The 26,455-nt window shown below is 33.6% G+C and overlaps 1 protein-coding gene across 6 annotated transcripts in view; it reads left to right on the top strand.

Moving 5' to 3' along the window:
* Nucleotides 1–26,455, top strand: part of fam49ba (family with sequence similarity 49 member Ba) — a 46,930-nt gene that overhangs the window by 16,029 nt on the left and 4,446 nt on the right. For 2 of the 6 annotated variants that reach the window (NM_200070.3, XM_087238881.1), the window contains exons 2-9: nucleotides 8,256–8,345; nucleotides 9,807–9,928; nucleotides 10,051–10,156; nucleotides 14,069–14,205; nucleotides 24,833–24,910; nucleotides 25,686–25,802; nucleotides 25,942–26,021; nucleotides 26,142–26,268. In NM_200070.3, coding sequence (NP_956364.2) covers nucleotides 8,273–8,345; nucleotides 9,807–9,928; nucleotides 10,051–10,156; nucleotides 14,069–14,205; nucleotides 24,833–24,910; nucleotides 25,686–25,802; nucleotides 25,942–26,021; nucleotides 26,142–26,268 — 840 coding nt within the window. In that variant the 5' untranslated portion in view covers nucleotides 8,256–8,272. Of the gene's footprint in view, nucleotides 1–4,181; nucleotides 5,400–7,311; nucleotides 7,340–7,447; nucleotides 8,346–9,806; nucleotides 9,929–10,050; nucleotides 10,157–14,068; nucleotides 14,206–24,832; nucleotides 24,911–25,685; nucleotides 25,803–25,941; nucleotides 26,022–26,141; nucleotides 26,354–26,455 lie in introns of those variants that run through there. The other 4 variants (XM_087238883.1, XM_087238882.1, XM_087238884.1 and 1 more) reach the window with 4 other exon arrangements.

Below are 26,455 nucleotides of genomic sequence, written 5' to 3'. Positions count from 1 at the left end.
AAGACATGCGGCACAGGTGAATTGGGTAAGATAAATTGTCCGTAGTGTATGAGTGTGTGTGAATGTGTGTGTGGATGTTTCCCAGAGATGGGTTACGGCTGGAAGGGCATCCGCTGTGTAAAAATGGGCTGGATAAGTTGGCGGTTCATTCTGCTGTGGCGACCCCGGATTAATAAAGGGACTAAGCTGACAAGAAAATGAATGAATGAATAAATGAATAAATATATTATTCACATTTATACTACGAGCCTGTCGATTGCTTGATTCTGATTGGCTGATGACCAACTCTATTCAGATAAACACTCTATAAAGCAGTTCCAGGAATGTCTTGACAGTTTTACAGTTCCATATCACTGTGAAAAAACCTGACGCATCAAATTCAGCATCTGAACATTAGGTGTGGTAACTGTAGTATAAGCAAGAGTAACATACTCCAGAACTTACTTAATTATTTGAAAATAATAAGTCTCGTGTGTATATATATATATATATATATATATATATATATATATATATATATATATATATATATATATATATATATATATATATATATATATATTCTAGTGCTTTTATTAGCTTTTATTTATTTTTAATATTTAATATTCTTAATTAATGAACCCTGAATCAGATCTTGATAAATTATTATATTGTAAACTCCATTATATATGTATTTATGTACTAAATTTAACAGTTAAAATTGCTTTTATCACAAGAGGTTTTAGCTGCATTTAATTTCAAAGGTAAGGTAAGACTTATTCCGTGTCTGTCTGTGTGTGTGTCTGCCGTGGGGACTCTGCTGTGAATTCACCCGTGTGTCTCCTCCATGCTGGGGTTAATGTTAACCCAGAGTGACGTGGCGGTGCAGGAATCTGGGTCAGGAGGAGCGAGTGTCGTCTGCACTGCCGCAGAGCTGCTGCCCCTCCTCTCGGCTGCTCTGCTGGTCTCTGATTGGCTGGTTGTAGTGTAGTAGTAGAGCTGAAAACACGTGGTGGAACATGTGGCTGAATGAGTGCTGCAGTGAGAAGCTGCATTCACACACACCCATGATCTAAAACACCCCATCTCTCTCTCTCTCTTTCTGATCACCTCCACTGCTGTAAACCCACACACATGATGCTGATAACAGGATTTGGGATATTAAGCTTATACTTTCTGTAAAGCTAAAGTTTTTTCTTCTGTTTCATTTTTTTCTGGCCCTCTTTATATTAAGATTTTATATTATTATATTCTATATTAAGATTATGGGGAAAAAATAAAATCATATTTTCAAACAGCCAAAAAAAAAGAAATTTTATTCCGTTATTATATTTATTCATTATATTATTAAATGTATTATATTTTACTAATTAAATTGCAATAATTAATAGTATTGCAAATAATTTGTATAAATATTATACTTATGTACAATTAAATAATACAATTAAATAATACAAAGATAAAATATTCAAGTTTATGAATATTGGAGTTATTGTATTACTTATGTGTGTTTTATGTAAATGTTTAATTTTATTTCTGTATAAAATTAATGACCCAATTCTTTATTACCATAAAATATATTACACAATTTGTATGAAATGTTTGTTATATGTTTTTATAAATCTGATTGATTTTGTAGTTTTTAAGCTCAACTTTTAAACAGTCTAAAAAATGGATTTTTATATCATCAAATATTATGTATGAATTGAATTGCAATAATTAATAGTATTGCAAACTATTTAAGATGTACAATTAATTACTGCTAATTAGTATTTGAAATAGTGGAGCGTAAATGTATATCACAGGCAGTCTCTTTGTGTATGATATTAGCAAAGAATACATTTTTACAAAATTGGAAGTCAGATTATGTGCCTGTCTTTGAAACCTGGATTAGGAGCTTAAATTATGTGTTGCCCAGGGAAAAATTGCGATATGGGATGGCAACCAAACATATCTTTTTAAAAATCTGGAACCCAAATATATTTTATTCCAGTAATGCTGACTGTTAAGTTGTGGAGGCTTCACATTTCTCTGTAAATTATAATTTGTTTTAATATTTAATTAGATTTTTTTTCTCTTATGCTTACTGGATGATATGTTGTCCAGCTGTTTGTAAAATGGCCTTTGTACTTTTTTTTTTTTCTTAGTTTGTTATTCATTTATTTCTTATGCTAAAACTAAATATTTACTCAGGGGCTTCCAAGGTTTTCACCACAGTGTCGGGAGACGTCTTTGTGCCAATTATTGAAAAAGTTCGACAAAATTTAAATGATAAACTCAGGAGGAACCGTTTTTGCAGCATAAAAGTGTTTTTCATCATAGTCAATATTTTTATATTTAAAAAGAATCTGTGAAACTATGTACTTAAAATCTTATATTGTTGGGATTACCGTCTTCTAGGCTAAAAGATGGAGTAGATGGATTATTTTATTTCTAATAATGCAAATAAATGCATTGTATAATAATGGATAATAATACAAGTAAATCCAAATGTGTTTATCCAAAAAATAAATAAACACACTGTGCTATGTTGAATAAAAAAAAGAGTTAAGTACTGAGAAAATATACAATAGCTACTATTTAAAGTAAACTGGATTTAAATGAATTGTGTGAAATCTGATTTATTTATTTTATTTTTTTTGAATCCCTCTAACTGTTACAACTTGCCCCGCAGGTAGGGTAAATAGTTACATTTTTACTCCTGGCACTTTTGGCAGTACTGCACAGAAATCATAGGTCCGGCGATAATAATTTCAGTACTCATTTGTAGGAGAAGCTTGTGTTCAAAAATAGGGTTTGTCTAATCCCATTACTTTGTTCATTATTTGGCCAAAACCAAAAAGTGTTACTTTGTGCCCGGCTCTCCCATAATACAAAGATAAAATATTCAAGTTTACGAATATTGTATTTGTATTTGTGTATTTTTGTGTAAATATGTTTACATTTATTACTGTATATAATTAATGACCCAATTCTGTTAATTCATTACCATAAAATCGACTGCAAAATTTAAATATAATTTTTGTTATATGTTATTATAAACTAGATTAATATTGTAGTTTTTAAGCTCAGTTTTTAAACAATCTAAAATAAATGGATTTTATATTATATTGTTAAATATTATATTTTTTCTATTAAATTTTAGTAGTTAATAGTATTGCAAATAATTTATATAATTAAATAATATGTACAATTATTAACTGCTAATTAGTGTTTGAAATAATGCAAAGATAAAATATTTAAGTTTACAAATATTGTAGTTGTATTTATGTGTGTTTTTGTGTAAATACATTTAAACAATTTTTCTGTACATAATTAATGACCCAATTGGGTTAATTAATTACCATAAAAACTATTACATAATTTATATATCATTTTTATGCGCTTAATGTTAAATAATATAAGATAAAATATTCAAGTTTATGAATATCGTATTTGTGTTTTTGTGTAAATATGTTTACATTTATTTCTGTAAATAATTTAATACCCAATTTTGCTAATTAATTAATTACCATAAAATGTATTACATTAATTTTATTTTATTTTTTATGTTATTATAAATAAGATTGATGTTGTAGTTTTTAAGCTCAACTTTTAAACAATATAAAAGAAATGGATTTTATATTAAATCATTAAATATTATATATTTTTAATTCATTTTTAACAATTAATTGTATTGCAAATAATTATTGTAAATATTTAATATATACAATTAATTACTGCTAATTATTTAAAATAATGCAAAGATAAAATAGTGTAGTTGTATTTATGTGTTTTTGTGTAAATATATTTAACTTTATTTCTGTATATAATTAATGACCCAATTTGGTTGGTTAATTAATTACCATAAAATGTATTACATAATTTATAAATCAATTTTAATGTGTTATTAAAAATTTTATTTATATTGTAGTTTTTAAGCTTAACTTTTAAGCTCATCTTACAGTAAAATCGTCGCTCCTCACTTTGCTTTTGATAAGTTTGTATATTTATAATTTAAATGTATTTTAAATAGTTCTTGATGAAATGACATTTATAAGTGTTTAGAAACATCTTTAAAGGTTTACTCAGTCAAACTGTTCCACTTTTCTCCCCAATTTAGCCACGTTTCTTTTTCTTCATAGTGCTGAACTCATGATTAATTTATTCAAGCACTTTTTAAGTCCCGTCGAGTGCTCCTTTACTCTGCCGCTATTGGCTGACGGCACATTTTGGCTTGGAAAATATTTTTGGGCTCCATGGAAACAGCAGAATGTTCTGTCTCCCTCCTCAGCCAATAGAATCGCAGGGTGTGTGTGTTATAGTCAAATGAGCCGCCTCAGTTCAGATGGTCCCATCCCCCCCCCAAAATAAACTCAGGGGTGTAAAGCTGACAGGAGGCTTAGCGGTTCAAGACAGATCAAGACAGCACTGCTTATTTAGTCCCTTAGGTTGCTTAAATCCTGAATGCCAAGATATAAAGACTGCACACCCCCACTCGCTGTACTGTAGGTCAGTGAGACGCCAAGCGGAGCAACCCATTTACCTACTTTCTGAGGAGACGCAAAGTCCTTCAAAGATATAAACAAACTTTCTCTTCAGGCCTTGGTCTTTAATAGTATTGATGTTCTTCTTGTTGTGTGTGTTTGTTTTTTTTTGTGGATGATGCTATTTTATCTGTGACTCACTGCAGGAGCGCTGAGCTCAGAGCGATGAATAAGAATGAGAGTGAGCTCTTTTTAGGGAACATATGATTCCTCTTACCAGTGTTTAGCCCTCAGCTTATAGGGAGGGGAACTTTACTGACAGATTTGGATTGTTGACAATAATCAGAAGTACAATATTTTGCATTAATGAAAGTGTGTAATAATTTTTATTGGCAAAACAAAAGTAAATAATTCATAGTCATTTAAACTTTAAGTGTCACTTTTAAGAATATTCAGGTGGTTGTTTAAAATTTTTAATGACTTTTTAAAATATATATTTAGCGTTATTAGCATTTTCTTTTGCTATTCTGACCTTTAGCATGTCTGTTTCATTGAACGTGTTCTTAGTCTTCATTGGATTAGTATTTGTTAAGACTTTAGATGTTTTCTCCCTCGAGTCAGAGTCGTTTGATTTTGAGTATCTACCGAAACCCAATCCGATATTTCTATAATACCTAAAAAAAGAATCAAGAAGAACGAAGAAACAGATCCAGGATGTTTCTTATTTTTTATTTAATTCACCTTATTTTAACATTCAACAACTCTGTTAACAAACAGCACTTTTGTGAGGTAACTTGAACAATCAAGTAATAAATAATATAAATTCTTCACTTTTGGACTACGAAAAACGAATAAAAAATCAAATAGTACCTCAACTTAAAATACCTGGCAGGCAATCCCATTTTATACATCTCAGTTTGCTATGACAATGTTGCCTCTTCAAGCTGCTTCTGTGTTCTTCTTTGCCGGCATTTAACCAATAGCATCTCTGCAACAAAGTGATGTCATGCTTTACTTGTTGTTTCTGTGTGAACAGCGCATAACTATAGATGTTTATTTATCTATATCTATATGTGGACAGCACGGTGGCACAGTGGGTAACGCTCTGGCCTCACAGCAAGAAGGTCGCTGGTTTGAGCCTCAGCTGGGTCAGTTGCCATTTCTGTGTGGAGTTTGCAAGTTCTCCCCATGTTCACGTGGGTTTTCTCCAGGTGCTTCGCCTTCCCCCAAAAGTCCAAAGACATGCAGTAAAGGTGAATTGGGTTTCCCCGTGATGGGTTGCAGCTGGAATGGCATTTGCTGCGTAAAATATATGCTGGATAAGTTGGCGGTTCATTTTAAATCTTGATCAGGAGGTGATGTCTGATTTTGATCGAGTCTGAAACTGTATGATCGGACCCGATTTACGATCATGTAATTGAATCTAGACTTCCCTATTTTAAAGTCTCTATTTGTTATCATTGTTTAAATAAAATAAACTGAAAGTAAAAATTACAATGTAGTTTAAAAAAGATGTCAAATATATGAATCTTGGGCGATGTTCATTTAGTGATTCATTAAATGTATAGTTCAACCAAAAATCTATACAGTATTTACTAAACCTCATGTGGTTGCAAACATTTATAGGCTGGGCTGGGCAATTTGGTCTAAAATGTATTAATTGAACATTTTAACTCGATTATGATTAATGAACAATTATTTTTATTTAATTATTGTTTGCATAGTTCACTGACAGGTTTTGTACAGTAAATATGCTCATATTACAAGTGAGAGATTTTTGAATGAAGGGTGCATCACTTGATTTTAAAATAACTGAAGGAAACACACACTAATCTAATATTATTTATTGAACATTAAACAAATAAAATTAAAACACACATTGTCTAAAGCGAGCAGTCACTTTTTTCTTATAAAAAGTGAAAATATATAACTTTCATTTTTTTAAACAAAATAAATTACTTTCAATGTTTTTTCTTAATTAAAGTACAATGTATAGGGTACCTATAGTATAGTAGGGTAGGTGACTACATGAAGGCTGTGCCGGACCATATGCGTGTGCTCAACGCAGAAGTATAAAGCAGCCAGAGCGGGGTCAACACACTCCACATGCAGTATGGAAAGTCATTGTTAAAATAGACCTGGAAAAATGTAATCAATTATGTGTTCTGAATGTCGATTTCGATTGCTTTTTGATTAATTGCTCAGCTCTATTTATGGGGTTCTTTTTACCTTTGAACACAAAAGAACATAATTTGAAGAATGTTGGAAACTCGTAGCTATTTACTGTAAGAACAAATGGCAACATTCAGAATGTCCTTGTTAGTATTCAGCAAAGGATAAAAACTCAAACAGATTTAAAACAAGTGAAGGGCGAGCAAATGATGACCGAATTGTAATATTTGGCTGAATTATCCTTACTGTTTATTTATTTATTTTTTTTTAAATGGAGCTAATAACATTTACTTCAGTAACAAATGTAGATATTTCTCACTGATGTTGTTAATGCTTTAACTACCAGCTACTAATGAGATGTTGTAAAGTGAAATATCATTCTTTAATAAACTTTTTCCAGGGCGGCATGGTGGCTCAGTGGTTAGCACTGTCACCTCAGCACTGTCAAGAAGGTTGCTGGTTTGAGACTGGGCCAGTTGGCGTTTCTATGTGGAGTTTGCATGTTCTGCCCGTGTTTTCATGGGTTTTCTCTTGGTGCTCCGGTTTCCCCCACAGTCCAATGACATGCGCTATAGGTGAATTGGGCAAATAAAATTGGCCGTAGTGTGTGAATGGGAGGTGTATGGCTGTTTCCCACGACTGGGTTGTGGCTGGAAGGGCATCTGCTGCGTAAATGTATTCTGGAATAGTTGGTGGTTCATTCAGGTTCATTCCATTTGGCGGCCCCTGTTAAAAAAGGGACTAAGCTAAAGGAAAATGAAAAGTTTTATGATTCTTTTTCTAGTAAATTTTCAAAACATTGTCATTCATTCATTTTCTTGTCAGCTTAGTCCCTTTATTAATCAGGGGTCGCCACAGTGGAATGAACCGCCAACTTATCCAGCAAGTTTTTACGCAGCGGATGCCCTTCCAGCCGCAACCCATCTCTGGGAAACATCCACATACACATTCACACACACACTCATACACTACAGACAATTTAGCCTACCCAATTCACCTTTACCACATGTCTTTGGACTGTGGGGGAAATCGGAGAACCCAGAGGAAACCCACGTGAAGGCAGGGAGGACATGCAAACTCCACACAGAAACGCCAACTGAGTCGAGGTTCGAAACAGCAACCCAGCGACCTTCTTGCTGTGAGGCGACAGCACTTCCTACTGCGCCACTGCCTCGCCTTTCAAAACATTGTATCATGATAATAATAATACCATATAATGTGATAAGAGCTTCAGAAATGCAAGCAGAAAATGTGAAGGTGTCATACAGTATGTCAATGTGAAGGCCTGTGACTGCTAGAGGGCGTCATGATCCTGCAGTAGATCAGCATTAGTTCAGCATCAGTCTTCTCACCTGCACTGAATCTATCCTGCGTGCAGTTAATGCTGCAGTGTTCAGGTCTCTCCTGATTTTCTGCACTGCCCCGAGCAGATGTTCTCCCTCACACTCATGTGTTTGGCCAGATGTTGCTGTCGTGAGCACAGGTGCCGCTGGTCTTTATGCAAACTGAGTCAACCTGAATGTGCTCTTGTGTCTGAGGGCAAATCAAATGGTGCATGAACTTCATTGACATTCAGAGCGTGCCACAAATCACGCACAATCAGCATCCTTGCGTCACTTTTTTTATCTGCTCTTTTAGGGCTCTGACAGGTCGGGATGGGGAATCTGATAAAGGTTCTCACGCGAGACATCGACAACAACGCAGGGAACTTTTTCCTGGACTTTGAAAGTAAGTGATTGTGTAGTCAAGAAGAGCTGTATTTTAAATTTAAGCCACAGTTAGACTGTTAACTGAATAGCATTTAGAAAGTAATATATATTTTTGCACTGCTGATGATTAAAAAAAATTGGACTATAATATTCTAAATTATAATTGTATTATTTATAATAATGCTAGTATTCATTTTATTTTCAAATAAATACAAATCTTGTTGTTTTAATTAGAATAATATTAGTTATTATGTGTTAATTTATATTAAATCAATAGATCTAATTTAATATAAATGCTTATATAAATACTTTACCATTGAAGTCAGAATTATTAGCCCGATAATTTTTTCCCCAATTTATGTTTGACAGAGAGAATATTTTTTTAACACATTTCTAAACATAATAGTTTTAATAACTCATCTCTAATAACTGATTTATTTTGTCTTTGCCATGATGACAATAAATAATATTTTTACTAGATAATATATAGAAATATATAATAAGTAGCATGAAAAAATAATAAAATATAACATTAATAACATTTAAAAATTATTATTGAAATCTAGATAAAATATAATATGTATTTTAAATAATTATTACCAAAAAAATCACTATAACTATTTTTATGAACATCGTGTCTCTAGGCTGACTGAATTCAATGTAATTTGGTCAGCAATAAGTTTATTATTTTTATTATATAATTTATTATTATATATATTTTTTAAATATGTCATTTATAATTAAATCTTCTAGATGCATAAATATGTATTAAAATAATATTTATAATTACTTGCTAATTACATGACTAGTATTATTAGTCACAATTAGGCCCACACGGACTCTGCATGCACAGAAATCCAGATTTTTTTTTAGCTCCTAATTGAGTCTATGTATTTACTGTGTATTAAATGTGTAAATTTATATTTATTCAGTTTTTAAATTATTTCAGTAATATTATTGTGATATAATAACAGTAATATTAAAATGTTTATATGATTTATTTACAATACAGTTTGTATTGTATTGTACAGTCTTTTAGTTGATATATTATATGAGAGACTTGCTTTGTTCACCAAATATGTGGATCTAATTTGATTTGCATTGCAAACATTAAATAAAAGTTGATAAATTTAAAAAACGTTTTATTTTTTATTTCATAATTTAAGTTTTTAGGTATGATGCTCACAAAATCTGCATAAATCTGCAGATTTAAAAAAAAATTCTCTGCAGAAATAGCAAAAATATCAGAATTTCTGTCTGGCCCTAATCGTAATATTGTAATGATCATTAATTATCAGTGTTATTACAGTTTCTGCTGTTAACATTTGCTATATACAACTGTACATAATTAATATAATAATAGTAATTAATATAGTAATAACATGACATTGATGACAACCCTCACTCTAAATATCCAACCAAACAAACAAATTCAGCTTCCAGTGTCATATCTGCAACTCGTTGTGATGTCTCTCTGCAGATGCCAAGCCCACAGAAGCGGAGAGAAGGGTTTGGGAGGAGGTCAATGGGGTGCTGAGAGAGGCTGCGATCATTCTTCAGGACCTGCAGTCATACAGCGGAGCCGGTGAAGCCATCAGACAGGCCAGTACATCCAGAGACGACACATTCATGCTGTTTTCCGTGACACAAATTCTCTTCATATTCTGCTGTACTGAATGCCCTGCTGCTTTTTTACAGTAAGTGTGCACTTGTCCTCTCCTCAGGCCATACAGCATCCCAGTGATGAGCGTGTGCAGGAGCAAGCGTGGGCCGCTGTGGTCCCGCTGGTTGGCAAACTAAAGAAGTTTTATGAGTTCTCACTAAAACTGGGTATGTCGTTTTTTTTCCCTCCTTTCTTTAATATGCACTGCAGACAAAACTGTAAATGGTAACGTAGTATTTTTACCTAGAAGCTCGAGTGATAAATTGATCTGCTCTCTCGCCATTCCTCAAAGGGTTTTATGGTCCACTGACCCATTTAACACACACCGTACAGTAGTTCCAGCATCTGCTCTGGACTGTGTTTTGATTTTTTTGAGTGAGATGATGATCTGTGATTTGATTCATCAGTGTTATGATAGCAGCGCACACGTCAGTGGCTGGCAGTAGAGAGATTATATAAGAGCAGGGATTACTGAACTGTCCTTACTCTTACGTCAGCTCATATGCGCTTACTCAAGCCTTTCCTAATTTAACAGACAAAACCAGAGAGCTGAGATAACCCTGCTGTCTTATAACAGAACTGAGGTCATAATGGCCATGTGTATACTAGTCAGACAATATAACATTTCAAGATGTCAACCTCATGTGTATACAGGTGTGAATTTTAGTAGAGATTATCAGATTGTGTGTCACTGCAGACATTAAAATACTTTACATATTTTAACTTATTGCACATTTAACTCTTTATCGGATGAGGAACTGCACACTACCTGAAAATCTTGTCGAAAATCTTGTCGTTGATTCCAGTTGTAAGAGCAACAAATAATAATTTGACTTCTTGTCAAGACTAGACTTCTAGACTACATCACAAATACTGCAGAAGATCTATTTGAACCCACATGTACCCAAAATTCTCATAGAAATCAGTCAAGTTTGGTAAAGGAAAAATCATGGTTTGGGGTTACATTTAGTATGGGATATGTGAAAGATCTGCAGAGTTGATGGCAACTTTAACAGAGGTATCAAGACATTTGTGCTGCATGAAATATCAAAGTTATACCAAAGAAAATCAGGATGCACCAGGACTGGTCAGCCCAGTCATTAAACATGAACATTGTTGAGCATGTCTAGGGTAAGAGGAAGGAGGAGGCATTGAAGATTAATCCAAAGAATCATGATAAACTCTTGGAGTCCTGCATGAATGCTTTCTTTGCCATTCCAGATGACTTTATTAATAAGTGATTTGAGTCATTGCAGAGATGTATGGATGCAGTCATCAAGATCATGGAAGTCATTTACAAGATTATTTCTGTTTCCACTGCACCATGACTTTATATCCTATACTGTACATTATTTCTGTTAAGTGACAAAACTTTTGTCTCAGCAAAGCCTAATTAAATGTTTAAAAATCAAGGCATGATCATGTTTGATTTTGGTAAAATAATCGTAATCTAGAGGCCTTTGCCTTTCATATAAGCCACTTCTGATTCCAAATGATCAACTATAAGTGATTATTTGTTGTTCCTAAAACTTGGATAGGTGACAAGACTTTTATCAGGTAGTGTAATTATTAACTTCATTGACATTTATAACAATATAATAATAAAAAAATCATAACAGTTTAAAAGTCTTCTAATAACTTTAAGTAGCAATACAGGGTTTTCTGATGAGTATTTCGATTAGCTCCCTTTAAAGGGTTCGTATCTAGTATTTTTGATTATAGTAATACTAAAAAGTGATCAATGACTCATTCTGGTTAGCCATTAACAACAACAACAACAACAGAGATGCCTTGTTTTATTAGTTTTTATATGTGATTTTTTTTTTTTTTGTAGATTATGGGCTTATTTTTTATGATTTGAACTTTTTATTAATTTTCTTGTTTGCAAATAACTAATGAATATCAATGAATATTTCAATAATGAATATCTGTTTTATACAGAGCATTAGCATTATAATATGAAATAAAATAAATCAATAACATCATATGAATTTATATGCATATTAAATAATAAATGTAACTGATGTTAGTTAGTAAATATACCAAACCAGTAAATATACCAATATCAAAAAAGATTATGGGCTTGTTTTTATATAATTTTTGAGCAAGACCTGGCAACGCGATTGAGTCCAGTTAAACTTTGCATACAGAAGACAGACACTGATATGTGTTTAAATACATCTATAGAGTAGGTATTTATTGGCAACTAAGTCTATCTGTAATGTGTACAGTGCTCAGCATAATTGAGTACACCCCATTTTTTAAATAAATATTTTAATTTCTTTCTGAGTGAATATAGGCAATATATTTTGGTGCATTTAAACAAAACAGATTTATTAAAAAGATATATTTATTAAAATAACATTTTAGTCGCCAAACATATTTAGAGATTAAAAGATAATACAATTAAATAATTATTTTTCAAAAAACACAATCTACAAAATTTCAATACAAAATTTTAAACATAAATTTAGGTGTATTATATAATATTGTAAAGCTCTGTGTGCATATAAAGGCACTCTGTGTGCATATAAATATATTTAATGCGAGGCATTAATAAAAATGTCACATGAGCAATACAAGCTGTCTTTAGACTGTTGCCTACAGCTGACAGCTGGATTAGTATAGATTTGTATAGTGTTTTGCATCAAGTAATGCCTTTGAGTTCAAGATATCTTAATATTCAGTGTGCTGTTGTTGATCTGTTTCGATTTAACGCATGTTCTCAAGGAACAAGCCATAAACAGAGCAGCGGTGCATCATAATTGGATTAACACGGTCTTTGGGCAAACCCAGTTTATTTCACCACATCCAGCAAAACACAGCTCTCGTCATCTGCAACCGCACACGCCCCAGATCTACTGTATCACAGTAGTATTATTCCTAAAATGAATATGTTTTATGGAAGGTACACTATAGCTTTAAAGGTTTAGGTTTAGGTCTATATATATATTTTTTTAACTATTATATTATATTATATTATATTATATTATATTGCAGTTTAAAATTTTCTTTTTAGGGAAAAGGAATAGTAAACATTGACATGAGGAAATATTATTTTTCAATTTTATTTAAAATGTTTTGCATTTCCCCATTATATTTTTCTGTGTGCTTGCAAAATAAAAATGGCTGCAAAATATGCTGGTGCTAGGGAGGTAATATTGACAATTCAATTATTTTTTTATTTAACAATGATTATTAAACAATATTTTGCTGTGTGTATTTTTTACTAGTACATTTTTAAGGCTTGTCATGGATAAATAATTTGAGATCTAAAAAGCCAGTGACTAGTGGCAGTATTTATTGAACGGATGGTTGAATCAAACGATATCCAAGTGAAAAAAAGTCAGTTAGCTTTATTTTCAATTCAACCACATGTACATATTGAGAATCGAAATTGCGTAACTCTCAGTCCAACACATAATATTAATACAAAAGTAGACATTTTAAAAAGAAATTACAAAATCTACAATTATGCATATTATATCATTAAAATATATATATGTAAAAACTAAAAATTGTAAACAACACAATTACACTTAAGGATTTGTTCAAAATCTGAATCATTCAGCTGCTGTGTTGCTTAGAGATGTGACAACATTCTGCACTGCCTTTGGCTTTTTTTGCTGGCAAAACTGATAAAGCAATCTGTCTAAAATGTTGCTCACTATACAAAAAAAAAAACATACAGGTATGTTTTGCTCTCAGAACTTTATTTTATTTCTCTGAAGAAAAACAATTGTAATTTTTTTGTGCAGTCTGTCATTGCGTGTTAGTCTGTTCAGAATTGAGGGTCTGATGTTGAGAAATAGGTCATGACCTAATTAAACATGACATGGCCCTTAATCACAGATCAACAGCAGCCAATGGCAGCGCTGTCTCTGGAGGAGAGGCTCTGGTGAAACATGAAAGGGTCAGACTGACCTAACATTTCTCTGTCAAACACACTGCTGTGTTCCTCTGCCAGACCCTCTGTTTCTGTGCCTGTTTTACATCAAAACATGGAGAGCATAACCCAGTATTATGTGTACAGTCTCCTTCATGAGCATTAGCGCTGGTGTTTCTTCTGTCTCTTGCAGAAGACACTCTGCAGAACCTGCTGGAGTACCTCACCAGCTCACGCTGCAGCCCAACTCAGCATCTGGAGCAGGAGCAGGCTCTGGCACGCCAGTTTGCTGAGATTTTACATTTCACGCTGCGCTTCGATGAGCTCAAGGTAACCAAGCAACCTCAGGTCACACCCATGCTGCACATTTTCCTAGTCTGTTCCTCTGTGGAATCATCTCTTCCTAACACTGGATACAGCACATGATTTTAGATGCGTTTCACTCGCCAGCAGATTTCTGAAACTAACGCTGTTAGCTCATGTGAGTGAAGATTGGATGTGTGAATTATTAACGATCCAATATGAGGCTCTATTTCCACCTGGTACAGCTAGCATGCATTTTCAGCTGACATTATAGTTTATATCTGATATTAACATCCAATGCATTCCTTGTCATTCGAGGTTTTCTTCATGGTGTTTTTGAGGCTGTTTGAATGCATTCAGCCACATGTAAACAGTTTGATCAAATGCTATTTTAACTAACTCTCAAAGTGGTCAACTTAAGGAAGCATCATCTGCTTCTGTTAGAAACACATCTTAAAAGGATCCGCTGTGTAAAACATATGCTGGATAAGTTGGCGGTTCATTCCGCTGTGGCGGCCCCAGATTAATAAAGGGACTCAGCCGAAAAGAAAATTAGTGAATAAATGAACAGCTTAAAGGGATAGTTCACCTAAAAATAAAACTTCTGTCATTAACGCACTCTTCGCTTGTTTCAAATGTTATAGGTTTCTGTTAAATACAAAAGAAGGTCTATTGAATAATACCTGTAACCATTGACTTTCATTGTGTTTTTCTGTGGAAGTCAATAGTTACAGCTTTTCAGCTTTCTTCAAAATATCTTCTTTTGTGTTCAACAGAAGATAGAAACTCACAAAGGTTGAGAACCATTTGAGGGTAAAAAAATATTGACTACATTTTTATTTTTGGGTGAACAATCCCTTTTATACCAATTTTCTTGCTGCAATTATTTGTTGAATCTTAAATCAAGATGTATGGATATTACACTATTCACTTAAGCTACAGAAAATGTACTTTAACATCTATAATAACCAAAAAAAAAAGTGGCTCAGTGATTAGAACTCACATCAAGAAGGTCGCTGTTTTGAGTCCTAGCTGGGTCAGTTGGCATTTCATTGAGAAGTGTGCATGTTCTCCCTTTGATGGCGTGCGTTTCCTCTGGAAAGACCATCTAAACATACAGTATGCGGTATAGGTGAATAGTGTACAGTATGTGTGTAAATGTGTATGGATGTTTCCCAGCACTGGGTTACAGCTGGAAGGGCATGCACTGCGTAAAATGTATGCTGGATAAGTTGGCGGTTCATTCTGCTGTGGTGACCCCTGATAAATGAAGGGACTTAGCCGAAGGAAAATGAATGTTCAGAGTAAACAAGTGTATCAAACAAAGGAAATTGCAAAACCATTGATAAAAACAATGCTGTAGGCAACACTTTATAATGAAGTCTAGTTAGTAAACATTGGTTAATCACATTGGTAAGCAAGAACAACATTTTTTCTAAGGCAATGTAAGTTTAAAAAGTAATGAATTTGACACTTGTTTGACTGTTTTAACGTGTTATTAGACGTTAACTAAGAAATAATTATCATGTAAGCTTAATAAAAGCTTTTGTAGTTTTCGTTGTGAGTTTAGTTAAATTGACTGATGTTAACAAATGGATTCTGTTTGTAAAATGTTCAACTATAAATATTTATCAAGTCTTCAAGCATTTGGTGCTTTGAACAACCACTTCCAATGATTTAATATTTTTAAAAGACTCTTTAAGAGTGTCCATAATAAATTATTTACTCTATTTTGAAATTTTAAGTACCCATGATAACAATATTATGCATGTTTATTATCATCAATATCAACTTATCCAGCAAATGTTTCACGCAGCGGATGTGCTTCCAGCTGCAACTCATCACTGGGAAACATTCATACACCCTCATTCACACAAATACTACAGCCAATTTGCTTACCTAATTCACCTATAGCATATGTCTTTGGACTGTGGGGGAAAACGGAGCACTCAAAGGGAAACCCAAGCCAACACCGAGAGAACATGCAAACTCCACACCGAAATGCCAACTGAACCAGCCGAGGCTTTAACTAGTGACCTTCTTGCTGTGAGGTGATTGTGCTACCCACTGTGCCACCGGGTCTCACAGATTATGTTTACAAGCTTAGTTATTACATGTAGGTATTCTTCCATCCTTTTCAAATTAAAACATCATCAGTTTTTGCGATTTGAAAGCAGCGAAACCATTTAAACTGTAGAGCAAAGGAAGAATTTCTCAGCTAGTTTCCTAGAAAGTACTTATTAAAACATTTTGTTTTTTCACATAAATATGACCTTAAAGCAGGAGCCAGGTTGGGAACAGATGATTTAGAAATTAGGTATTTAAATTGAATTTCATGCCATGTCACAATAAAACAGAAGTAGTGACAGATCATTCCTTTTTGTATTGTGAAATACATCTCTTTATAATGAATTATTGAAAAAAAACAGGTATAGGTAGGATGTGGACTTGCTTCTAGGCATTGTTTCTTGCTCAGATTTTGACATCTGGGATGATTGAACAGGACTGCCTGACAACTGTATAAACTCTGTGTGCTTTTGTATTGGTTTAAGTTTGTTGCTGATGAAAAATGGCTGAGTACAGCAAGTATCCAGCAAAGTGAACGCATACATTTTCAGTTGTTTTTAAAGCAAGGTTTTAAAAAAAGCCTGCAGGATCGTGAGGTTTGTACAGGTTATCCACAGGGTCTTAGAAATTCTTAGATTTACTGAAATGTTGTGTTGTAGGTCTTAAATCTTGTTTAAACAGGTCTTGATTTTCATTTGATCATGTATAGCCGCCCAATTTGGTCAACACCCATCAAACAAATGAATAATAAAACTTAACTTTTTATTTAAGAATGTACATGTTAACTCTTAACTTCTAACTCCATTTACCATAATGATTTAATTATTTTCTGTAAAAGTTATAAGAAAGCGTTCTAGCGTTCTGGTTAGACGCAGTGTTGAAGTTCCCTAGATGGGGAATTAAAAGTTCTTCATGTATTTACTGCTGTGGAAGCTGGCCTGGACAGACTGCTGTGCATACATTTAGTTTATTATAGTTTTTAAAACCTTTAAAACCTTTTTCCATTTTTTAAAGAAAAATTATGTTGAAAAAAAGTGTATGTATACAACTAGAGCTTGCTAGTTTTGACACAATATTTAAAATATTTTCATCAGAATTTACAAAAAAATATATATTTAATATTAAATGATCATTATTGTATTATTATATTGATTCACGTATTTAAAAAAAGTTTGATAGGGCAAAATAAAAATCTATTTTCAACTGGACCATTCGAGAAACTCGAATATAAGTCTAAAATTTTATTTATAATAGTCTTAAAAATGTCTTAAGTCTTACATTGACTGAAATATTGTTAAATATCTTAAATCATTTTTAAACAGGTCTTCATTTTCCTTTGTTCATGTGTAACTACCCAATCTGGCGAACATCCATCTAATAAATAAATTATAAAACTTTTTACTTTTTATTTAATGGTGTACTTTTTTTTTACTGTATTTACCATTATGGTCTAATAATTTTTTTACGATAACATTTGTTTTAAAAAACTATGTATTTAAGCTGGACAGACTGTTGTGCATACGTTTTGTTTATTACAGTTTTTAAAACATTTAAAACATTTTTCAAATTTATTTTTGTTTGTACAGGGTGTCCATGGGGTCTTACAAAGTCTTCAAAATTAGAAATTAAATTAAATTATAATCAAATTCAAAATCAAAAAACAAAATCAGATTAGAGAAATTTAAGGCCCTTAAAAAGTATTAAAACATTTTAAATTCTATTTTACAAGGTATTAAATTCAGTATCAGTATACTTAAGTTTACCTTTATATTTATATTGAATATTGGGATTCTGTGTAGTTTTAAATCAAACAAATCCTGCTAGATTTGACATCATGCTGCTTTGTTTACTGCAGTAACCTGGGATACACTGTTATTCCTGCTGTTGTAAAAGCGCCACCTGCTGGATTAGCATTTGTATTCAGTATAAAAACAATGTTTTGGATTAGGATTATTTTCTTGCAGTCGGTATTTAGGAAATATACTGCAAGTTAAAGTGTCGACAATGTTACTAGTTGAAATTAAAATTGGTGATGAGGTTATCGAATGGCCCAGTTTTATATATATATATATATATATATATATATATATATATATATATATATATATATATATATGGTAAATTATAAATAGTTATATATTTTATCATTATTTTATCTTATAATATTTTTATTTGCCATATTAAATTCTAAAAAAAAGGTTGATAGGGCAGATAAAAAGTCTTTTCCAACTGGGCCTTTTGATAAACTCCTTAGCGTTTAGCCCTGTATGACTTTAAAATTTTATTCATGATGGTCTTAAAAATATATTTAAAAGACTTAAATTTAACTTGCTGAAACCTGCAGAAACCCTGTTTGTAGTTTACTGACTAATTATACAATATGTTGAATCAGCTTCTACAATCCAGTAACTACCAATGATTTGAATGCGCCTCACTCTCAACTAAAAAAAAATATATAAATAAATAAATAGCTGCTGCCAGAAGTGCTCTCAATCACCCAAGTGTGTTTTTATTAAATGCTTTGTTGGATGCACAGCCTAAAAAGTGATGATCTACAGTGTTTTGACCGCTAATAATTACCTAAAGAAACATGTATAAATGATCATTCACAAGCTGTATGCGATGCATTTAGAAAATTAAATACATTTTCACTTTATGCCAACTCAAAAATGTTCAAATTGATCCTACATTAAGGCTTGACAAAAAACAAAATCAGCATTTTTTTCAGATACTGATGGCATCTACTGTACTGTATCGCTCATAATGCAATTGCTATAGACGATGTGAATAATAGAATTGATTTGTAAGCCACGGAATTATATATCCAATTAGTTAACTTGATTATCACAGATGCGATTCAGCTAATTAGTTGAGCTAATGGAACACAAAGTCCAGTTGCAACCAATTAGTCATATTAATGGAGAACAGAGTACAGCGCTTTCAGAGGTGCCACAGAGAATCTGTTATAGTGTAGATTTTAGCATTGATGAAGTCTGTCACAGAGCCAGCGGTGGATGAAATGGCCATATGCTCATTTGATTTTGTATTTGCTCACTTCAATTCATACATTTGTGGTGAAATGAAAAATTCATGAATGCCACGTTTCTCAATCCTTTATTCAGCATAAATGCAATTTTTCAACTGCCAGTCCTGCATTTAAATGTGTCTCTCTCTCTCTCTCTCTTTGAATGGAGAGCACTATGCAAACCTCCATCGCTGAAGAAAGTTGCTGATTTATAGTGAAGGGTTCTTCATTCAGCTGTGGCTGTCAATGCTTATGTTTCTGTGTTGAACTCTGATGTTAGTCATGATTGTGCTTTTTGTACCCTTTGTGAGTCTTTCATTGTTTTATGGATTGTTGTCATCTTTTGTCATTGTTTTCATGAGTTAAAAATTTAAATGGTGTAGTTTTTTTTCTAAACAGTTGTTCATTTTGGTTTATAGATATGCACAGAAAAACAGAGAACAATGTCAATAGCTCAATTTTATTTTGGGGAGAGCAAAGATGGCTGTGTATATCGATAGACGAATGAGCAATATGACATGAGTAAGCAGTGGGATATGGCTGTATATCGGCACTGGTGGGAGGCGTGGGTTGAGCCATATTGCACTGCTACGAGTGAGATAATTGCATTTATACAACAGTTTGACGCCATAATTGTGTATATAAAAAAGAAAATCAAACACGGAGAGTCTAAAAACCTCTGCCATTCCTTCACATCTACAGCTGAATTCCAGACTGTTATAAATGAATCCTAAAATATTGATTGTTAAAGGTGCAGTAAGTGATCTGCCTAAATGCTAACTGGTTAGCATAATATGTTTGAAACACAATCCTTTTCCTGCTGTCTAAAGCCACGCATTCTGAAATCACTAATGCGCTCATTAAAGATGACAGTAGACTACCTACTAGATCATGTCATTCGGCAGTTATAAAACGTTATAGTACTTTATTATACTACAATTCTGATGAAAAACTGTATTATATCTAGCACGTTTTCAGTTGTGTAGTTAGAAAGCAAAACTTGTCATAATGTGCAATATTTCATGCATGCAAGGATTGCTGGTCTCTCTCTCACACGCTTTCCTACTGTATGCTCAGTGGTTGGACAGCGGTGTGTAGGAATTACACTTATTACTAAGCCATACTTACATGCTATTTCAGACCTAATATTCATAGTACACAATATAGAAAGCGGATCACAGGTGGTCATTGTTAAAAAATAAACTAATGTGAATATAAAACCAGCTTCACCTCAGTAAAGCAGGCTAGGTTGAATAGCACTATTTACTGATGTTTTGTTGTTAAACTAAATAATAATCTACATTATCAATGCTGTATTATCAATGTAAAGGTCCCTTATAAAACTTAAATTAGTCACAATAATCTTTCCCTGGAGGATTTCAGTGGCTGAACAACACTTCTGTGCATATAACCCATTCAAAACAACACAATCTACATCAGCTTTGCGTGACTAAAATACTTTTAAAACATAGCATTACCTGTCTAACAGAAACACTTCAGCCATGGTGTCAACCTTTCCTTCAGTGTGCAAAAGTAACTCCAATATTGATTCAGGATTTTAAAAAGTTTTGATTCAGCATGTTTTTACAGCTCTCTGCACATGAACGTGCTGATGGCAGATCTGCATAAACAAAGTTGCGCAGATATACAAATCTAAATTTTTTGATAGACAGTTTGTGCTACTTGTCAGAATTATGGGAATTGTCAGTCCGACAATTTCTTATTGGATGAACATTTTTTTATCCTTATGCCTTACACAGAATATAAAAACACATATAAATGCATTTAGATCATTTACTTTAATCATTACTATTGGAATGTGAAGAGACTTTCAACTACCACAACAAAACATGTTTCACATCACCTACTGCACTTTAAAATATACTATTTTCTTATTGTTGTATTATGTATTATTATGCTTTTTTTTTTTTACTACTACAGTATTTCATTTGTTTACATATGTTTGATTTAATGTAAACAGTACATGTGTGGTGCGGTTTAAGTTAGGGTGTTTAGGGTTAGGATGTGAGTGTCATAGGTCTCTCACTCTACAAATGCATAGATCACAGGAGTTATCAAAAAAAAACACATTTATTTACAATATTAAAACTCACAACAGGAACTGGAACAGGAAACATCAAACACTGGACAGGGAGTGTGGCAAACAATACTGGCCAAAGAATGAACTGCACACTAAATACACAAGACAAAATTGAACTGACGGGAGAGACACAGGTGGAACTAATACACATTAATGAATAGCGGGAAACAGAACAAAGGAGTCACATGACATCAACACAAGCATATGGAAAAATGGCACAACATAACACTGACACACCAGACATTAGGGAACATTCGTTTCACTATTAACCAAGCTTTAATGAGTCATGGTTAATTAATCGTAAAGGCTTCTCAACACCGCATTTCTGCACGGAACAAAACTGCTAAAACTTAACAGTTATGCCAACTGTGCGTAAGTTTGTCGCTGAGACTAATAACCATGCACACTAGATTAACTAGGCTATTAACTAAGACAAGCTGGTGAAAATTCGTTATTTCCAATGGAGGGACGCGCACGCGACGCAGGGCGCTCACGCTCTTCAGGCGCACCTTATTGGGATGACAAGGGTGCTTTTGTGACTGCGAACTACCAACTACCAACAGCTGAAGTCTGAGAAAAGCAGTACATGAAAAGTACACCGGTTGCAAACCCACTTAAAGGTACAAATAATGGCGCCGATAAGATCGATTAAGATGTGGTGAATGTTAATCCACTAGCCGAGATCAACAGAGTGGTTTCGGAGAGAGCGCTGAAAGACTTGGAGTGGATCCGCTTTTTAATGGCCTGAATCTTGATACGTTGCATTCACCGCGCATTCAGCGCAAATGTCCGCTAAATGTAAAATCTAACACTACACATCATCGCCAAAAAAGCTCACCTTTACTAAGTTCATGACAGCTCATGCAGCTCATGACAGCGGTATTGCGCTGGTGGTAATTGCGAGAATCCTGCTCTGCTCCCCTAATATGGATCAGCTGACTTACCTGCTTTTTTCCACAAACACAGAGAAATGAACGAGACTGAGCATTTAAAATAAACAAACCGAAACCAAAACTTTTAAAGAGGTGCAGAGTTAAGAATTTTCTTCCTTTCTTTTGTCCGTTCTTTCTGTTTATTAAATTGAAATGCATATAAAACAATAGTGCAAAATAAATAATGACAAACGTAATTCATTGTTAGTGTTATTATCATCTTCGTCGTCATTGATCATTTATAATTACCAGACATTAATTTTGGAATTATTGCGCAAATATCAATACTTCATCACAGCATTAGTTAGATAGTTGTTTCTGTTTTATTTAGTTCTAACTGATGTTGTTTTCAAATAAAATTAATCCGTTAATATACAAGTTGCAGTAGTGGTCATTAATTTTTGGTCCTCTTAATTTTTTTCTAATGCTTCTACAGTTTTGAAGTTGGGAGCACCGCCAATTTCAAGCCCATTAGACAAATACTGTTTTTTATTTATTCTTATTTTTATTTATTTATTTATTTATTTATTGTTCTGTCATTTATTTACAGTATAAAGTTTATTGTTAAAGTGTCCAAAACATTCACTTATTAAGCACAAAGAGAGAAATGTACTATTGTTTGTTTTTTTATATTATTTTGTGCGTTATTGATTAGTTACTGAGCAGCAATAAATAACACTGTAAAATATGAGTTTTCATACTATTTTCTAAACTAGTGGGGTTTAAATTAATAAATGCATAATAATCATGATAACCATGATTATTTCTCAGACTATAATCGTACAACCAAAATCTATAATCGTTGCATCCCTACAGTTGGTGACATAACACAATGAAGGAATACCAAAACAGGAATATCACATAAAAGATGTGCGAATAAAGCAGCATTTCAATCCAACGAGTCAAATAAAAGAAAATCATCACTTGCTGACAATAAAATGGAATTTGCAGCGGTAGGAGAACTGCTTGAATCTTTTTGTCATATAATAAATGACTTGCATGGTGGCGTTTGAAGGCTTCAGATGTGGAGCACATACGTCCTCCGCAATTCTGGAGGTAATTAATAATATAATAATACTCATACTAGCATTTTGGAATGATCAAAACTACATTTCAGATGTTTAACAGTGTGCTCAGCCTGCTGATTTGTCCATTCACAAACATTTTTTAAAATCACATGATCTCTTATAACAAAATCACATGGCCTCTTTTAATGCGCATACTTGTATTTGTTCGGTAAAAGTCTTTCCATCAAAGTTTATGCGCATCTTTTCTTATCAAATAAAAAGTTGATTCTACCTCGAAAGACTATGCCGACAGTTTCCATCAACCATTTTTTATGCGCATTTTCAAAATTTATTCGCATCTTGGCATTTTCATCAACTGTTTTTTAAGATTTGCGTTTCCAAAATACGCAGAAATATAGGCAGATGGAAACATAGCTACTGAGAACAAAATTGTCATTTCCTGATCAACCAGCGCCAAATACCTAGTAAAAATGGAATTTGCTGTGGTAGGAGAAGCTGGGTGAATCTTTTCTTTATTTAATAATTGACTTCCACCTCAAAAGACAAATGTCGACATGCAATGAACACGAGGTGGTGTCAGCACAGACGCTCTATACAATTCTGGAGGTAATTAACAATATAACAACACTTACACTAAAACGGTTAAGGCATTTTAGAATGACCAAAACAACATTTCGGATGTTATCTGAAAGCATAAAAAGCTTGATGGAAACGCCAACATGTTCATCAATTTTGAAAATGTGCATAAAAAACATATGCGCATAACTGAGTAGGATAAACTTTTATTCGATCAGAAAAGATGCGCATATACTACAATGGAAACACTTTTACCAAACAAATTCCAATATGCGCATTAAAAAAAAAAATCATGTTATCATGTAATGATCAAATGTGTATAAATTGTTAAACATCTGAAATGTTTTGTTGGTAATTCTTAAACGCCTAACTGTTTCAGTATTAGTGTTACTATATTATTAATTACCTCCAGAACTGTCAAGAGCAATGGCATGTTAATGTTGTCTTCTGAGGAGCAAGTCATTTATTAGATAACGATTGACGCAGTTTCTCCTACCACAGCAAATTCCATTTTTACTCATGATATTTGGCGCCGGTTAATCAGGAAGTGACTATTTTGTTCTCTTTGACTCATTGAATGAAAACACTGCTGTATTTGCAAGTCTTTTATACGATAATCCAGTTTTGCGCATACATTTAATTTGCGTTTTTGGATAAAAACATCATATCATCATAGTTTATGCGTATGTTATCGAATAAAAAGGTTTATCCTACTCAGTTATCCACATACGTTTTTTAAGTTGTATTTTCAAAATGTATGCACAGCTTGGCATTTCCATCAATCGCTTATGTGCTTATCCAAAATGCGCAGAAAAATAGGTGGATGGAAACATAGCTTATGTTTAACCTTTTGAATTTAAGGTAAATGAGCTTGAATTTTGGGTAGAATGTTTCTCTGATATTCTTTTCCACTTTCTCTTGCCAGATGACCAACCCGGCCATCCAGAATGACTTCAGCTACTACAGAAGAACCCTGAGCCGCATGCGCATCATCAACCAAACTGTGAGTAAAGCGTCTCTCTATGGAAATGCACCTCATTATCAGACGCCTAATGTTTTAGTACTACGCCATTGCCAGTGTCACAGGGGTTAACGGGAGCACTTCTGTTCTCTAATGGTCTGGATCATTAGGTGGCATAAGATCCTGACTCAGGGAAAACACCACATACACACACACACACACACACATCTTGTTGGCTTCATCTTGATATTTATTTTGTACGTCTCCTTCTTACTCGCTTTTATCTTTTAGCTGACACAGAGCTGAAGTGTGTTCGCTGACGGTGAGGCGGTCTAACGTGCACTAACGGCTCTGGTCTCATTAGCGCGTGCTGTATCATCAGGGAGCGGCTCAGCAGGGTTTGACACAGAGGATCGTTGACCTTGCCTCGCCAATTAAAAGCACTCTCTGTGAGGAATAATTACGACAGGCGCTTTCATCCTCTGAAACATGAGCTCGGCTGTGAAGGAGCATGTATTAGGAATTCTGGACATGTCTGCAGTCTGTGGATTAAACGCAGGATTTACATTCAGTTTTTAGCATACTGTAATGAATGAAATGTTTCAAGTCAGCTAAAATGCCTTTCCAGCACACCCAGAATGCCCAATTTCCACTTCCATTTCCATGATTAACTACTTAAGTAAAAGCTGACCAAGTAAAAGAGCATCCGTAACCTCCCTCAACTGACCCCTTTAGTTTAAATCTTAAAAAGTATGGATTTTTATCTTCTCCTCCACATTTAGATACTATAAACCCCCCATGTGTGTTCTTTCTGCAGGCAGAGGAGCATAATGAGGTCGACAACGAATTGGCCAATCGCATGTCTCTCTTCTACGCCAATGCCACGCCCATGCTGAAAACGTTAAGCGATGCCACGACTAAATTTGTATCAAAGGTAGGTGTTTGGTCAACTCTACTGAGTGTGATATCCAATACGCAGCTCTGATCACTCAAATAGGTGTTAAGTAAACAAGTCCAGATGCTCATGAATACACGCTCCTGCAACATTCTGCTCTCTATGTCTATGTGATCAGCATGCAGAACTACCTGTAGAGAACACAACAGATTGTCTGAGCACGATGGCAAGTGTGTGTAAAGTCATGTTAGAGACACCGTGAGTTGACTTTTTTTGTGTTTAATCATTGTTTCTTCTGGAATGGGGTGTGTCTTTGTTGTTCATCCTCTCTCTTTGTTTCTCTGTATGTGTGTGTGTGTGTGTGTGTGTATTGATCAGGGAGTACCGCAGTCGTTTTGCCAGTGAGGACACAGTGTTATTCTGTCTGCGTGTGATGGTGGGAGTGATCATCCTTTACGACTATGTTCATCCGGCTGGAGCATTCGTCAAATCCTCCAAAATCGATGTATGCCTTATTCTGCTTTTTGAAAATTATTTACTGGCATCAACGAACAGATTATTTGATCAAATTGTGTTTTATAGTTAGGGCTGTCAATTTAAGACAAAACATTAAAAAGATAAAACAAGATTAAGCAAGCATTTAATTTAGTCTTTTTAGATTTAATGAAAAGAAGTGTTAAAGGGCACCTATG

Source organism: Danio rerio, chromosome 2 (assembly GCF_052040795.2).
Source record: "Danio rerio strain M-AB ecotype USA chromosome 2, GRCz13ab, whole genome shotgun sequence".
Classification (NCBI taxonomy): Eukaryota; Metazoa; Chordata; class Actinopteri; order Cypriniformes; family Danionidae; genus Danio; species Danio rerio.
The sequence above is the reverse complement of the archived record's forward strand: the minus strand, read 5'-3'. Positions and strand labels throughout refer to the sequence as shown.